The sequence below is a fragment of the Cheilinus undulatus genome, linkage group 19 (genome assembly GCF_018320785.1).
Source record: "Cheilinus undulatus linkage group 19, ASM1832078v1, whole genome shotgun sequence".
Lineage (NCBI taxonomy): Eukaryota > Metazoa > Chordata > Actinopteri > Labriformes > Labridae > Cheilinus > Cheilinus undulatus.
In genome coordinates this window covers 11,017,785-11,035,475 of record NC_054883.1, presented here as the reverse complement: position 1 = coordinate 11,035,475, position 17,691 = coordinate 11,017,785, and the positions used below count along the sequence as shown (strand labels likewise).

At 39.4% G+C, this 17,691-nt stretch overlaps 2 protein-coding genes across 4 annotated transcripts in view; one reads left to right on the top strand and one right to left on the bottom strand.

Moving 5' to 3' along the window:
• acad11 (acyl-CoA dehydrogenase family, member 11) overlaps positions 1 to 17,691 on the bottom strand; it is a 35,825-nt gene that overhangs the window by 2,208 nt on the left and 15,926 nt on the right. For both annotated transcript variants that reach the window (XM_041814390.1, XM_041814391.1), the window contains 5 exons: positions 3,068 to 3,137; positions 2,363 to 2,448; positions 2,186 to 2,257; positions 1,814 to 1,968; positions 1,541 to 1,657 (listed from right to left, as the gene is read on the bottom strand). In XM_041814390.1, the coding sequence (XP_041670324.1) occupies positions 1,541 to 1,657; positions 1,814 to 1,968; positions 2,186 to 2,257; positions 2,363 to 2,448; positions 3,068 to 3,137 (500 nt within the window). The remainder of the gene's footprint in view (positions 1 to 1,540; positions 1,658 to 1,813; positions 1,969 to 2,185; positions 2,258 to 2,362; positions 2,449 to 3,067; positions 3,138 to 17,691) is intronic.
• On the top strand, positions 7,157 to 16,679 carry ackr4b (atypical chemokine receptor 4b). 2 transcript variants are annotated; one of them, XM_041814393.1, is made up of 3 exons: positions 7,157 to 7,262; positions 12,240 to 13,369; positions 14,004 to 16,679. In XM_041814393.1, the coding sequence occupies exon 2, from the start codon at positions 12,245 to 12,247 to the stop codon at positions 13,355 to 13,357; it is 1,113 nt and encodes a 370-aa protein (XP_041670327.1). In that variant the 5' UTR covers positions 7,157 to 7,262; positions 12,240 to 12,244; the 3' UTR covers positions 13,358 to 13,369; positions 14,004 to 16,679. The 2 variants fall into 2 exon arrangements, with proteins under 2 accessions (XP_041670327.1, XP_041670326.1); XM_041814392.1 differs by having other exon boundaries at positions 12,240 to 16,672.

Sequence of the window (17,691 nt, the reverse complement as noted above, 5' to 3'; positions counted from 1 at the left end):
TGTCCACCAACTGAAGCTCAACAGAGGATGGATGATGCAAAAGGACAACAACCCAAAGCATAGAAGTAAATCAACAACAGAATGGCTTCAACAGAAGAAAATACACTTTCTGGAGTGGCCCAGTCAGAGTCCTGACCTCAACTCGATTGAGATGCTGTGGCATGACCTCAAGAGAGCGATGCACACCAGACATCCCAATAATATTGCTGAACTGAAACAGTTTTGTAAAGAGGAATAGTCCAAAATTTCTCCTGACCGTTGTGCAGGTCTGATCTGCAACTACAGGAAATGTTTGGTTGAGGTTAATGCTGCCAACAGAGGGTCAACCAGTCATTAGCCTAGGGTTTCACATACTTTTCCACCCTGCACTGTGAATGTTTACATGTTTTGTTCAATAAAAACATGAAAACATAATTTTTTGTGCAGTATTAGTTTAAGCAGACTACACATCAGGGTAGCATCACCACCTTATCAGCACAGGGGCAAAAATTTTGAAAAATTTAAAACTGCAAATTTAGTTGATTAAATTTTTGCAGTTTGATCCTAAATAAAACAAAACATGATTAAACAAAGGGAGAGGATAAACTGAACATTTTTACAAAGCAGATCATTACAGAATGACATGCATGCATACATTTTATTTGACCTTTATTTCCCAACACAACATGGGAATCTGTTTCTTGAGGAATTTCTTAATTATCCTGGCAAAACCAGCTTTTAAAAAATGTAATGACAAGACTTTCATCCTGCTTTTATTCCCCTTGGTCTTATATTTTGTTTTACTAAGGGTTATCCTTTTATTAGTGGGGATGCTGAACATCCACACTATTTAGAATAGAATAGAATGGAATAATTCTTTATTGTTAGTTTTGAGCTCTATGGTCACTTTATCATATTTTGTCTTATCCTGTCATGCTGATTGTGTATAAAGAGGAGCTAACTCACTCACTGTAAACCAAATCTACCTTCAGGTATACATAAAGTTAACTTACCTTTCCTCACATTTTTTTATCCGGGGAGAGGGAGATAAAAAATTGGGAAAATGACTAAAATATACTCATTATCAAAGGAAAACCTAAAAAATAAGCAAAGATGTCTCGTATGTCCACCAAGGATTTCTGTAAATCATAGCATTTTGCCACATTGTCTTTTCCTTTCACATCTTTGCAACCCACTGGAAAGAGCTCCACGACCCTGACCCACCAGCTGAGAACCACTGATTTAGAGCACAGTTTCTCTGGTACGGATTCAAACACACAGCACAGTCCAAACTCCAGGAGATAAATATCCCTTTGAAGTCACATATTATGAAGTACATTTAAGTGCATACTTGGGGTCACACCTCAGCACAACCATAAGAACATAAATATTTCATTAAGTACATATTCAAGTATGTTCTGAAGAACATTCTGAAGTGCATACTTCTGTATATGATTAAGTACATACTTGACTGAACTGTGCACAGTGAAGTGTCTGATATAAGTGGAGCATATTATTTGTTGTTACATATCTAAAACAGTGCTGACACTGAGTGTGTTACCTGTTTGCGAGCAGCACGGCTGCCCACTGTATCAAGAGCATGAGCAGCCTGTAGAGTCAGCAGACGGGCCTGTTCTATCATGAGACGGCACTCTGCTATCCAGTGAGCCACAACTTCCTTTACATATGCATAACAAGAACACAGGGAAGACAGAATATTTACTCAGGTTGTATTTACATATCTGTCCCACTAGGTGTCACAGTCAGTACAGAATTATAAAGCACAGCCCTGCAACTGGAGTGAAAGGAACCACTGTGGTCAATGTCCACTCACATGCTGGTAAAGTTTCTTTCCAAATGTGCTCCTCGTGGTTGCTCTGAGGCAGAGCAGCTCCAGAGCCAACTCTGCTGCACCGACGGCTCTCATGCAGTGATGCAGCCGGCCCGGTCCCAGACGCCCCTGAGCGATCTCAAATCCCCTGCCCTCTCCTGGAGACAAAGGGTCCATAAGGAAGAATTATCATGAATCCTCACGGGAAGGAAATCTTGTTTCTGGCCTACTGACCACATACGCAAAATTGTGGAGTCATCAAACACAATAAAGGAATGATAAGGAACAATATAATTTTATAGTTTTATAGGTGTAGCATGATTCTAAAGGGTCAAGTAAGTAGGTTAAAACAGGAAAAAAAGCAAAGTCTCTCACCCAGAATAATGTTGGCAGAAGGAACACGCACGTTTTCAAAGTGCACTTCAAAATGGCCACCGTGGATGGCATCTGAACAGAAACAGAGCAAGGTGACGATTAATTCAGTCAGGAAAGCTTATTTAATACACTAAAGTGGAGAAAGAAAAAAATAAGATGGTGATGACGGGATCATACCATCCTGTCCAAACACAGTGAGCGGTCTGACCAGCTTCACACCTGCTGTGTCCATAGGAACCAGGATCATACTGTGCTGGCCGTGCCTAAGAAAACACTCAACTTTAATGAAATAAATCATTTAATGTAATTACAGTAATGCTCTGTTTTTAAATATTTTCGCACTTCTGGAGAGACACTGCCAACTTGTTTGTTTCTGTTTTTATAAAAACGACTGGGTGTGTGTGTTGTTCCATTGCTGACAAAAGAAACTGTATTAGATTTCTTGGGTGTGGCTCCTCTGCAGTTCTTTTCATTAGCTTCTTAAATACTTGTGTTTGATGAGCCTGGGATTAAAAGATTAGTGCCAGTTATTTTGGAGCCTGGATATTTCAGTTACAAGTGTCAGAAGATTAAATTGCTAAATCTGTGATTCAAACCTTGAGGCAAAATAAACGATAAATGTTGGGATGTAATGATGGATGTAAATACGCCCTGTCCCTTGGCCAAAGTCTATGTTAGTTACAGCAGTGTCACAATGGAAGATAAAGGTGATATGTAGCTTTTAAAGTACTGGGCAAAGTACACAAACCACCAGAATCATCTAAATATAAAAACAGAAAATCATGACTAATCCTGCCTAAAAGCAGGCATGCAAAAATACATTATCTCTCAACAGAAACTGAAAACAGAAAAATTCTTCAGCTTGAAGCATCTTCTACTGACCTTTTGCCGCCACCCTTGGAGCCGCTTCGGCACATCACGATTGCCACTTTGCATTTGGGATTGCCAGCACCTGTAGGGATCAGTTAGGGATATTTTTTGGTCATTTGAATTTAAGTTTTGTGGCTTTATGATGGTGTATTTCACAGCAAGCTGAATTATTTTACAAAGTCAGGCTGTCCCTGACCAGCCCACGACCCCAGTCTGTTAGGAAATGATGTGTGCTGCTTGCTGGGAAATGGACAGATCTGATGACAGGAGCAGCCGGCTGAGGTTAATTTACATTTCCTTAGTTGGATTGTTTTACGTCAGAAAACTCGCTTTGTCTCTTTGTAGATCAAGTATGATGATGAGAAAACAAAGATAAAGTCGACCCTTTACTACCTCCACCTTTTCCTTTGCAGTCAGCAAAGGAAGCAAATCATGATCAGTAAATTTACAGTATGTTTTGGAAAATTGACTTAATTATGCCCAGCTTGCAAAAGTCAGCAGGAAGAAAAAAATCTCTTTTTTTGTACATTCTCAAACATTGCCATCTAAAGTAAACTTACAAAGTGGTGAAATGGTTGAAAACATTGACTTCACAGGATGACAGAGTTTATTTTTTTCATATATGGAAAAGTTAATTAAGTACATACAAGAGCAAACAGTTACTTAAGTACATAATTATAATCTTAAGTAAATAATTAATGACAGTCTTATTATTAGTCTTCTCTGCCACAAACAAAACAAACTCATCAGGATTACACACTTTCTCCGGTATGTTACACTCCCCTACTCCTAACCATTTAGAGCTCAACGAGCCATCATACACCCTGGAAGAACTATGCCAGTAACTCCCATCACCCCTTCAACCTGCACTTCACACTGCTGCCATAAGGCTGCAGATACAGGATGCTAAAATTAGAAGGGCTCACTTTAGGTTTTTTCTTTTTTGCCATAGAAGCACTCAATAATCGCCACTGCCATCTACGACAAACTCAGCTCTTAGGCATTTATTTTATGCAAGCCTTTGTGTTCATGGGTGCATCTGTACTATATGATGAATTGGTGCTGATTTGTCTGGACAGACTGTGAAAATGAGTACACCAGGGATGGTGTCTACCTAGGCCCCATCTGTCTAAAGTACAAACTTAAGTATAAAGTCACTTGAGTACATTTTTAAATGTGTAAATAAAGTAATATGTGCTATTGAATGACTGCATTACAAATCTTTGCATGCTGTGAGTTTCATGCTCCCCTTAAAACTAGTGATATTTAGTGCTTTTATTCTGAATGCTGACGAACAAAAGGTGAAGCTTTTTTGATTGACGAGCCTTTCACAGCTCAGAGCCACGCAATTTTTCCTCCCAACAGACTCAATGTCTGTTATCGGGCAAATCCGTCTTGAAAAGCTCCAATCCACACTGTTTGTGCCAATCAGAGTCATTTGAGGTGAACAAGGCGGTAGCCATGTGTAGGGTTAAGGTGTACTTGCTGAGTGCAATGGCTACCTCCAGTGTGGTGATTAGCTTAGATTTAGCTTTAGAGGCCGTTTTATCAGAACTGGACCACCTTTTTGTATGGAATAAAGAGTAAAACATTTAAAGCTTTTCATGATAGAAAATATGGTTTTGTTCTTCTGAAGACCTACTTTGGCATATGTTTAAGAAAGTCATGGGGTGGTGGTTACTTGTACTATGAATCGTTGTATACATTGGTTGCTAGTGGAATGATTAGCTCGGACTTAGCCACAGCGGCAGTTTGTCAGAATAAGAGCCACACTGAAAGCTTTTCATGACGGAAAAGACGTTTTCGCTCTTCTCCCGTCTGCCTCTGCATAGGTTTGCGTCCGCGGTAGCTATTAGCTCAGTTGTAGCTGTAGGAAAGCAGCAGTTTAATTAGAACTAGACCTTATTTTCTTTTGAAACAAGTACTAAGAGTCACATCGAAAGCTTGTCTTGGCAGAGACAATGTTTTGGCATGCCCCCCGACCGGCCTTGACATAAATGTATTCACAGGAGAGCTCCACCATTGACAATCACGGCAGCAGAGGCCTTCTGTCTGCACATCTGTTTGCATGCTCATGTGTAAAAGCTTACTTTGTCTGTACACTCTGATTGGCCCACCATGAATGTGCCAGATGAAATTTTTCTCCAATCACCTTTAGAGAATTTATGGAAAAGTCCAACCCTTCCAAAATGCTTTCTGTGGGAGCGTTCCCAGATAAATGTGAAATATATATCCATGCAGTAGATACATGAAACTGTCTATGTGGCATGTCAGGTTACTTGTACGAGTACAAGTCATAAGTAAAAATCAGAGTGAGTTTCAATTATTTTAACCCCACCAATTTAACTGGTTCCAAAATTTAACTGGACAGTTGCCAAGCAAATCAATTATTCTACTGCACTCATGCTCCTCTGTTTGTGTCAGTGGTTGCATACTGCTACTCTGTACTCTGACATTTACTGATATGTTAAAAAAATTTAAATGTATTATGAAAGTAGTGAAATTAGAGTCTGTTGTGTTATTATGAAGTCTGCATTGTAAGTATTTAAGAACTCCAGCCTGAGGCGGAGGGACAAAGCTTGTGAAAAGTCCCAGTGGTGTTGTTCATCATATCCTCACTCTTAAGGATACAAAGTTGATAAATGTGCCTGTTTCTCTACTCTCTTTTTTGTTGTCTACACTGAGCTTGGTTTAATTAACCATCTTTGACTCATTTTGAAAAACTTGCTTCCTTTATCCTACAGAGCCCTCCACTAGAGGGCAACAACATATAGATTTTTTTACATGATATGACACAAACAAGATTAAGTGGAATTAAAGTAAATCTAGGCTAAATAGTTCGAGGGCACACTAATAATGACTGATTGCAGGAATTTCCCGGATTGGGAGACAACTCTCAGACAGTCTCCCATGTGTCCTTGAATCCCTAGGGCCAAGACAGGGTGACCAATGGTCTGCCTTCCTGTTTATACGTCTTTCTGAGTGGCAAAACTGTCCCCTAAGGACAGCACATGTGGAACCCAGACAGCATCAGACGTGACTGTCAATATTCACAGTTATGAGAATCACAGCAGGAGTGCATGAAAGCATTTTGCACAAACACAATCAGACAGATGTTAAGTGCTTGATGGAAGAAATTCTCCTCAGATTGCTGAAATTTAATTAAACACTTGATGATTATGCTGGCACTGCAGCAAAGAACACCAGCCTCCACCCACAAACAAATCACTAAGAGGCTGTTTTAGCTCCAGGGCAGGCTGGTGCTTTTGCAGTGGACCTTCACATCACTCTTACGATCGGTGACACAGGGTAAGCCCTGCTGTCGTGCCTCAGCCATGCCCCAACCTGTCCTACCACTACAGGAATGATAAAGCTTTCCAGGCCTGTTCTCTGTCTTCCTGGGAATGCCACATCCTCATGTATCATGTTCATGAAGAAAAAAATGTCCATGTCAGTTTGGCTTTCTTGTTACAAAAAAATAAAAGCATATATTTCTCTATTTAAGCCTAACAGAGGCTTTCCTTTATTTATGTTCTGTTTATTCACTCAAATATAGATGTTAAAATAAGAAAGAGGGGTGAAAAACAAGCATGATGATAGCGAGGAAGCTTAAATATGGACAGGATGAGAGAAGAAACTGAAAACATCCCTACAAACTATAAATCTTAAGTGAAAGTGTCAAAAATATCTTTAATTCCACTGAAGCTGTAAAATGATGTACACAACGTGTTAAAACAAACCAAAAATGTCTGAACTCCACTAAACCACAGCAAACAAAAGCACTGGAAACTGGATATTATGGGAGGAAAAATTATAGCTTCTTTTCAGACATAAACAAAGGGCACTCCCTGTAAAATATCAAGCATTAAGAGAGATTAAGGTCATTTATATCTTCTCTTTGTAGTGTTTTTAGCTCACTGCAGCACACAACGGCATGAGCATGCAAGCAATTTTTATTTATCCTTTCCTCCTGCAACGTAAGTAGTTCTTAAAGACACGCACGCAGGAGCACGTGGGCAGAGAGCTACGTGAGGAGGGAGAGGTTTTCCTACAGATGAAGTGAGGGAGGGGGAGAGGGAGGGGCCGGGCTGAGAGAGAGGAGACAGTCATAACAGCAGCTGTGTGCTGCACACAACTCTACTCTGGATACACTGAAAAGAAGTCTATCATCAACTTTACCAATCAAACTGGTAACAAACAGAAAAAGGTAAGAAAAATACCTATTTAAAAAAGATTTTTCCAAGCTAATCTATGAAGTTGAAAACTGCTGAAGATTTTTTCTTTGCAGCATTTGCTTGTAATGTTATTGTGTATTTATATGGTATTACGTTTTTGTGCATATAAATACAAAAAAATAAACTAGATGAATTGATTTTGTTTTCCTTTTTACATCATAATGGCAAAACCACACAGATCTCTCCAATATCCGTTAGTCAAAGGTTCACTTTTGAATGTGAGAGCAGTCAAAGTCCTGTTCTGCTTCTTTTATGACATTATTAAACCTGAGGAAATGATAACAAGGATTGTTTGTTTTCCTGTTTTTGTTCAGTGTTAGTTTTGTTTATCAAGAGGCCATGTGACTTTTTACTGTTATTATAAGAGATGTCAAATTAGTTTTAGGATAAAGAAGACTTGGTTCTTAGTGATTTAGTTTCAATTGTTTCATTATTATACTACAGAGTTCCTACAGATTCTTGAAAAGAAAAATTGAAAGTATTTATAAGTCTTATCTTTTCATTTTAGAAAGCATTTGAACCAAAACTTGTCTTTATCCAGTCCTTGTTTTCTGGCTGAGTTTATTTGATTTTAAAAATTCTGTTTTTGCAAAGTTTAGAATCAGTTTAGCAAACCTGCTAAATTACATTCTGATAAATATCACAATAACATACACTGATACAACAGAGTCATCAAATGTGCCAACAATCACAAGATTTTTCTTTTTCTTTTTTTTTTTTGACCAAAAGGAAAAAATCCTGGTCCTTTTCGTTTGACATTCCATAAACAGTTTGACACAAGTAGGACATTCAGTCCTGGTTTGGCGTGCCAAAAAATTGTGCGTACTTTTCATTTTTTAACAAGTGTGGTGCCAAAAGTGGTTTTACTAACTCCTACAATTGTTGGCAGGTCTAAAACAAAATATGTGATGCATTTGTAAATAAAAAAATATTTAGTAATCGTCAAAGTTTAGTTCATTTTTATTGTTTGGTCTTTTAATGAGCTGGTTTTCTGATGAAGCTGTTTTACATTCATAATGTTCAATAAGCAGCACCGAATTAGCCTTTATTTCCAGTTATCAAATACTAAAACCTTGTTTTCATATCTGATCATTTAATTTAATTTCTACAATTCAAATTAATTTCTTATATTTCTGAAAGAGGAAGACAGTGGATAAAATCAGAAATAGGGATGGGAGAATGGGGTACATGTGGGACATGATGCCACAGGCTGAACTCGAACCCGCTCATGTACTGTACATGGGGCACTCCTTAAACCCCTAGGTCATCTTTGCCTCCAATTCATTTTATATCAAAGATGCCCAGTTGTAAAAATCAGGGCCAAAATTGATGTTTAAACTATTTTAGCCAATGGCCCTCACTGATGATGTTTTTTCAATCACTTCTTTTCATTACCCTCCTACATTGCCAACCTTTTCTCTCATTTTGACCATTAAAACAGATCAGAGTTTGTCCAAGCAATCATTCTTCTGTCCAATAATCAATCTCTTCACTATATGGACAGCTTTGTGTGCAAGAGGCCAGCCTTAAACTGATTTCACACAACAGATAATCATCTGCTACTCTGTCTACAATGTTTGTCAAAGTGACCTATATCCGCCAATACCAATTATGAGTGCATCCCTATATTATACCTTATGGCTTTTTATTCCGGTGATTCTCAGCCTTTTTTAGGGCCCTCCTTAATCATATGACCATTCTAGCAAGAAGGATGCACTCTTGAGTTATATCTTGGACTTGTAGTGTTTTTTCACAATTAAGTTGACAACATATGTTGAAACCTATGAAAACAAAGAAGATGGATGGTCCAGGACACCTCTGAGAGAAAGAATGGGAACTCAGTCTGAACTACAACTCCTTGCTAGCTTAAAAGCTAACAACTGCCAGGAAACACTGCCTGATCAACAGGAGACTACAGAATGCCACCTATTGAGATAGCATGGGGCGGGGGCATACTGGCGCTCCATTACTAGCAGCAAAACAAAGCCCTACAATTACACCAGAACTGACAGCGTGCCCATGGAGTTTACATCTTTCCCAAAGGAGATTATCTGGAGAACGAGGCACTCTGAAAGGAGGAGGACGCGGAGCAGCACGACACCTACAGCCAGGTGGGGAGGAGGCGGAGACTGCATTGTGCGAGAAGGTGGAAGCAGGGCAAACAAGCCGGGGTGTAGGCTGGGCTAAGAGCGGCCCCACACAAACCTGTCGTACTGAGCATCTTTCTCCAGGGTGCCAGCTCCCACGCCAGCAGGATGGATGATGTGAGGCTGTGGATTTCTAACCACCGTTTGGACAACTGTGTTTGCTGCCAAACATAATTTCACTGTGTTTTTACAATGCAATGACAATAAATGACTATCTATCTATCTATATCTAAGAGCCCCCCAGGACCCACTTGGAAAAATTAAAATTCAATTTTAATTGTATCATTGACAAAATCCCAAAATAATAGGCCTACATTAATATGACAGTGTATTCAGGCCGCTTTAAAGAATAAAAAAAGAATAAAGCAATCAGTCTTTGTTGATATATCGCCAATTCATAACCAAAGTGATCTCAAGATGCTTTAAAAAGAGGGCAGGTCTAGACCATACTCTCTGTTGTGGCATATTATTTTAGACCATCATTAATAATTAATATTACATTAAAGACTATTATAATAAAGACAAGCATTAATCACCATGAGATCAGCACTAGCAGTATTCAGTCCAGATACACTGGCGAAATAAACCTTCCCTAACTATAGGGCAGGACTGTCAAGCAGACCAGACTCATGTTGAGCAGCCCGCTGCTGAAGCTGCACTGAGGTTGGAAATGCTTAGATGGAGGGTAGGGGTGGAGAAAAGCAAGACGGGGAGAGGGATAAGAGAAACAACAAAACACTGCATGAAAGACAAATTTATGGCAGTTGTGACCATGAACTTGGCTCCCATTTTGTAGGAAATTATTGTAAAGAGGATCTGTTAATTTTTGAGAAAAGATGAAATTTTTAGAGTTAAAAAAGTCATAAATTAACCACAAAAAACTTGACAATTTCTATTTTAAAAGATGTTTAATAACATGAACCAAACATATAAGTTTCTAGATAATTAAGTCAAAAATAGTTGATTGTATGCCAAGTACTTCTTACTGGGATTGAGCACTAAAGAAGTACTTGTGAATTTAGCCCAGAACCATCAGATTATAGTTTTCTCCTGACATTTCTGTACATATTGGTTACCAGACTACTGTTTTCAATTTGATTTCTCGTAAACTTTGTGACTTTGACTCTAAAAAGTTTGTTTGTTATTGTACAGTATCGCATCCTAATGGTGCATATATGGACACACACATACAGCACTGTGCAGAACTTTAAGGCATGTGAGGGCAGAAAATTAAGGCTGAAGTAAGCTGTAGATGTGGCGAATAAGCATGCCAGAGGGCAAGAAGGACTGACAGAACCCCTGTGCTCTGGATGTCCTTGCTATGCAGAGACATGGCAATATGCAAAATAATCTGTTAAAAAATAACAAAGTCCACAACTTTATGGTGGAGTAAGGGGTGGAGGTGGCAGGTAGCCACAGCCTAGGATACTGTCCTGGCAGGTAGTAGGGTGGCCACTAGCCTCTGGTCATGCTGTGGATGCCCCAAAAGCCCCAAAACTGCCAGCAGTATAACCAGGGGTGACAAGCGATACAGCATTAATAGCTTAAATTAAGTAGCAATGTCAGCCATAGAAAATCTTTTGTTAGTGTAATGTTTAATATATCTATATACCTTATGTTTGGCATTTCATTGTTTTATAAAAATTGTTTGGCCTCTTAAGTACAAAATAACCCTAAACCACTTTAAACCAAAGAAACTATGTATATCTCCATCATGCTTCCCTTACACATGAAACCCAGCTGTTGACAGATCCAGAATGCCTGACATTTTTCTGCCGGTTCAGATGAACATGTGCTTCAGTAACTCCTCCACCCATACCACAGTTAATGACTCCTTATATAACAAACCTGGATGCTTCTTATAAGACGACTGTTGTCATCAGAACATATAATAATAACCCAAGCACAACAGCCAGGAATTATATCATCAATCACATAATGTGTTTGTCTGTCAGATGACAAAGATTCCTTTATTCCTCCTGATAACCTAACTAAATCAAATACAAGAAAGATGATGTTAACATCTAAGAAGAATCCAAAGTCAAAAGTTCAACCTCAGTTTGATCATGACACTCTCGAGAGACTTATTCCAAGCAACATGAATGATCTAATCTGGTGGGTGATAGTTACTATGATGAACGCCCTTAAATGCACAGGGCTGTGTGTTTACTTGTCCCTGAGAGACAAAACATCTCCATCTACAAGGAGAAACCAAGGGAGGAGACGCTAACGACAACAAGAGGTTTCTGGATCAAAGTCTCACTTCCATGGGACGTCCTGTTGAACCAAAACAAACCTTATACAGTCAGAGAAACATCCTGGATTTGAATCTGGAGAGACCTTAGATACACTTTGTCATCCTAATCCTTCATTCCACATACTTCCTGTCATTCTCACGACCTTTAACAGTAGTGTTTTTTCCCCTTCTGAGTAGACAAATAAGCAGGGATTGTGATTAAAGGAGTATGGTTTAGAATGCTGTCACTGCCTGGTCCATAGTTTAGTCCTGTAAGTTGTGTTCACTGGGGTCATTCATGCTTTCACATGGATCAGACCAACCGGCCTTAATTCATTAGGGAAACCACGCAGAGAGATTCCTTTGACACACACACAGAGAACTCCTTTTCCCTGTTTCTTTTGATGCTAATGGTTTACAAATGCATTTTACTGCATCAAAAACACACAAATTACACTTTAATGTAGCTTGACATAACAGCAGGAGAAACCAAGCTGAAACATGTTTTCTGTATTCATAAAATAAAACAAATGCTTCCCTTATTTGTGCTTTGTTTTCCTGTGTAGGAAAAATGGATGATTTCTATTACGACGATGAAGACTCCAGTATGAACGACAGTTATGAATACAATTACGAGCACACCGTTTGTGATAAGGAGGCAGTACGCTCTTTTGGTAGCGTCTTCCTCCCGATCATCTACGCCATCGCTCTGGTGGTGGGCCTAGCCGGAAACACCCTGGTGGTCGTGGTCTACGCCTCAAAGGTGCGACTGAGAACCTTGACGGACATGTGCATCCTTAACCTGGCCATCTCTGACCTGCTGCTGCTTTTCACTCTGCCTTTCTGGGCGGCTGATGCTGTTCACGGTTGGAGGTTGGGTTCAGGAGCTTGTAAGGTCACGTCCTTCCTCTACAGCACCAACTTCAGCTGTGGCATGCTGCTACTGGCATGCATCAGCGTGGATCGATACCGTGCTGTGGCCAGCAGCCCATCAGGAAGAACGGGGACAGGACCCCGGACGAGGAAGCAGTGGCTCCTGGTGTGTGTGGTGTTGTGGGCTGTAGCCGCCGTCCTCGGCCTTCCAGAGCTCATCTTCTCCACAGTGAAACACTCCCACCACAGGCCGGCGTGTACCGCCATCTACCCGGCAATCATGGCTCGACCTGCAAAGGCCGCGCTGGAGCTGCTGGAGGTCACACTGAGGTTCCTTCTCCCATTCATCGTCATGGTGGTGTGTTACAGCCTGGTGGGACGGGCGCTGAGTCAGGCAGCCGGGGTGCGTAGGGACAGAAAGTGGCGTGCCTTGCGTGTCCTGCTGGCTGTAGTGGCTGTGTTCCTGCTCACCCAGCTGCCTTACAATGTCGTCAAGCTGTGCCGGGCAATGGACATCATCTACTTTCTTGTGACCGACTGCGAGGTCAGCAAAGGTCTGGATCGAGCTCTGCAGGTGACGGAGAGCTTGGCGTTGGCTCACGCCTGCATTAACCCCCTCCTGTACGCCTTCATGGGGTCCTCCTTCAGGGGACACGTGCTCAAGGCTGCCAAGCGCCTCGGACAGCGACTTGGGAAACATCCAAGACATGCTGCTGAGGAGCCGGCGGTGGAGATCGCACTTAACACGCACACTCAAACGCAATCGCAATCTGGTTCAGAAGACCAGGACACCAGCACCTTCACGATCTAAGACTCAAAACATGTCTGTATTTTACTGAAAGCACTTTTACAAACTTTATCTATATGTTTATATATTTTATCATACAAAAAGACACAAATATCAAAACTTTAAGTGTCTTCAACCTATGTGTACCATTTTTTATATTCATCTGTTAATATTTACCATTAAAACAGTATTTTCTATAGATTTTGTATTTTTGTTAAAGCTCCTGTGAGGAGTCTTAAAGGCTTAAAGGAAGCCTTAAATAAATTCTGATGACCTTTAAGAAAAGGCCTTTGTTAGTGAAATGTTTGATTAAAGAAGGCAGGATGTATTTAAAAATACATATCCCTTCATCAACATAAGCTGGAAATTCCTTTCAGGAGCTTTAAAATGTAAGATTTTTAACAACCCATATATGTTGATTCTCAACATGTTTTGAGTACTTCACTGTTTAAACCTTACAGTCTGCTTCTGTCACATCATCTGCATCTCATTTTATTCCATCCTGTGCCTGTGGGTGGGGTGACAGATGTCTTAATTGCACAGTGGGTGACCCATTAAGTCAAAAAACATCTGGCAGACAAACAGAGAAGCAAAAAGCAAATGCCTAAAATTTAAGTGCTATGTAAAAGCTGTCTTAATCAATCTGTTTACACTTCTTCATCTCTGACAGAAAGGGCCGGCTAATCTGGAAAACCTCCTGAGCAGATCTGCAACAGAGAGCTCATCAACGTCTTCAGAGGAAAATGGTGTCATTGTTTACAGTTCTTTCCATTTGGAGTACCTGTTAGTCATCTTCTTCCCTGTCTAATATCTCACAGCTTGCATGACAAAATAAATATATGGAACCATAGAGACAAAAGTTTAGTCTACAGTTTCAACAGTCTTGATTTTTCCACTCAACAATTCTCACTTGGCTATAATATATAAATACATTAATAATGAAACCAAACTTAAAAATGAGCATTGTACTCCTGAAATGTTTAACACATGTACCTTTTGTGCACTTGTGTGAGAGTGTATGCAAATAAAAAGGCCTATGGCTCAGAAGTAACAAGTCTGGGAGTAATTTAGTATGTTATCATGCCCATGGGTCAGTCTAATATGGCTCCCACACCACAGAGCTGCCGGTGCAAAATGAAAGGATCTTTTCCACTTTAGCTATTCAACTCTCAAAATGGAGAGAAAAAAAGGACGCAGCATTATTCTGTTGTACATGTGGATGGTGGTGTTTTTAATTTAAATACAAAGGTCCAGTCATACAGGTTTACTCTGGATCTATTATTTGCAGGTCTGTGTTCAAATAAAATGAACTTTTTTTGTTTTATTGTATACATCTCCCCAAACTCCCAAATAGTTTTTCTCATTTAGGCCTCACATTCATTTTAAACAGCATAATACCAATGCTTTAACTTGAAGTGTGGAGATCAGCATTTGGTGGAAGGATCTTTACTGTTGTCTCATATGAAACAACTCCTGTCTCCTTTTTGCAAATCCCAAACAATCTGCAATTGTATAGCATCAATCCATTCCATTGTTTTCTCGGGTCACTTTAAAAAGAGAGCAGGTCTAGATGGTACTCTTTATTATATATTATCTATAAAGACCTGAGATTTAATCTACCAGTTGCTCAACAGAGAGCAAAATTACAAAGTTACAGTGGCAAGGAAAACTGTCCTTTAAGCAGGCAGAAACCTCAGCAAGAATGTGAGACATTTTGAACAGTCTGCTGAGGCTGTGACAGGTTGTTAATGGATAGAGGGGGAAGCAGACAGAGAGGAGAGGGAGGTGCATGCACTGAAAACCATGTATTCTACAGATACAGCTTTATTGAGATTCTAGGTTGGTGATCACTCGGAAACCTGAGCTATTTGACTTTTTGTGCCATGATTGGCTCACAATAAACGCAATTTAGGACCAGTGGAGAGCATGCTTGGACAGGCCCACCAAACACTTGGCACTTGAAAGACCCAGTGAATGGTTCCCTGGCTGGTATGAATTAATCTTATCAATGAATGTGCATCAGTTCAGAAAAGCAGCAATGAAACTCACATTCTTGTACCAATTTACCTTTCTCTCTAGTGGGGCTGAACGATATGGTTTAAAATTTGAATCTCTGATTTTTTTCACACCAAACTCAATTTACAATTTAATCATTTTTTTGTTTCCAAGGAAAAATAAACTACTCAAACAGGTTTACTTTTATTTTATTAATAAAATGTAACAAAAGTAAACTAAATCTTCCTCTACAGGTTAAAGTGAGAGCAGTAAACTTGTTTAAAAATTGCACTACTGTGGGTTATTTACAAGAACACTCAGGCTCTGAAAGGTTTTATCTCCTTGAGAAAAAGACTGAAAGTGATGCTGATGTCTTTCCATAATCTATGCAGGTAAACGAGAAGACTTTTAAGTGTCAGATGAAAATTTCCCCAAGCAGACCAAAGATACACTTAAGAGAAGGATTCAGGCTGGATGATAAGACTGATGATATATTTTTGATTTTAAGAACAGTGGTTACACATGAGCAGCATGTAAGTAAAAGATGCAACATTTTGTTGACCAAGTTGCCATAACCAAAATAAAACTGAACTTTCAGACCGTAGCTTTTAATTCTGGTATTACCGCAGCGAAGTGTTAGAGAAAATCTCAAATTTCAATTTTCCAGATTTCCAAATCAATTAAATCAATTTATTGCCCAGCCCTTCTAACCACTCTGATTAGATTTTGGAGCTGACAAAAAAAAAAGTTTGTTACCGAGTTACTGTTGTGGTCAAATGCTCCTTCCTTTCCTTCATATTTTTTGGTGCCATGACTTTTTAAAGTCCTGGCACAATACAAAATTACAGACCCAACAGTGTGTGTGCCAGCATACTATGTTAACATGCTCTTACCATTTTAAGGAGAGGGATCTGATCTTTTGAAACAGGCTGCATTTTTACTGAAGCTACAACAAACTGTATTTGCATTGTTTCTGTCCTAATAACAAAAAGTATTTAAGCTGAAAAATATCATTTGGTTGTCATTGCTTAAAAGTAGGATGGACCATGTTTTTGCCAACAACCATGGGACCCTCCATAGAGTTTGGTCCCAGTAAGCTTTCCCCTTTATCCCCCTTATGGGTGGCCTTGTGAAAGGATGCATGAAAGCTGTAATCTAACACCAGGCTTATTCAGACTGGACTCTTTTGAGTTTAACAACTAGTACTTTGTTGTCCAAAACTGAGTATTTCCTTATTTTAATTGCATTATTTCTGTTCTGAAAAGTACTGCATCCATTTGTTTTATCAACCAGGTATCATTTTCTGTAGACTGTATGACCTAAATGAGAACAATGAATTTGGAAGTTTGGAAAAATGTTACATACAAGAAAGAACTTTACTTTTATTCAAACAATAATCTGTAAATAGTAGAATGATAGAAAAATAAACATTCTGCAGTGATCTCTTTTTTCCCAGAGCTGTGGGCTAAAAATAAGACAGTCTCACTTCCTGGATTATTTTCTGAAAAGAAGTGTTCATTCATAAGAAGGCTTCACTGTCTAATGTTTGATCTATTCCACAGTATTTCATCCTAATGAAATACAGCACAAAAACCGCAGATGGAAAACCTCTACTTTCAATTTCTCTTTGGGAGAAGATGCATTGAGGCTAAGTAAAATGCCACACAGATCTTCTTTTATGGGAATACAGTGTACTGGGAAACACCCTTTTTCTAGAAGAAAATCTGGTAGTTTCATTGAAATTTGGTCAGAGTAAAACCGTCAAATTTTCCAGTTTCACTCTCCTAATGTTACATATCAAATATTGGGCTGAATCCTTCTTGAAGCCATGACTCATAGGAAAGGAAAAACCCTTCAAGTAAACTTCTAAATGATATGCTTTGCCACAAAAGCGACCAGGGGTCACTGAAAGTGTGCATGGACATTTGAAATTCTTTCCTAACAGAGAGGTATTCATACTGGCAGTGGACATGGTCACAACCACACAAGAGTTTTTTTCATAATGGGGGAAATTGAAATTCTAAGGAAAAGAGAAAATTTACAACAGAGACTAAGTGTAGAACCATGTGAGCAATACACATAAAAGAGAGAAAACACTGCTCTTCTTTAGTAATCCAGCCGTTTGACTTTACAACAACAGGAATTCCGTGCAGAAATGGTAAACAAACACAAATAGACCACTGTTTCCCTTGAAACTGGAAGTCAAAACCTCAGACAACATCTGTCTCAGAGGAAACATCTGTGATATGTTTCAGCGCTTGGAGATTTAGGAGGTGCAAAAAAAGCTTTTAAGACACTAAATGAGAATGGGAAGATTGGTTGATAAGGACCTATTAAATCCTAAATCCTCAGATTTAGTTTTT

What these genes read in the sequence shown, in the direction of transcription:
- ackr4b (XM_041814393.1), top strand. Translation starts at nt 12,245, where the DNA reads ATGGATGATTTCTATTACGACGATGAAGACTCCAGTATGAACGACAGT.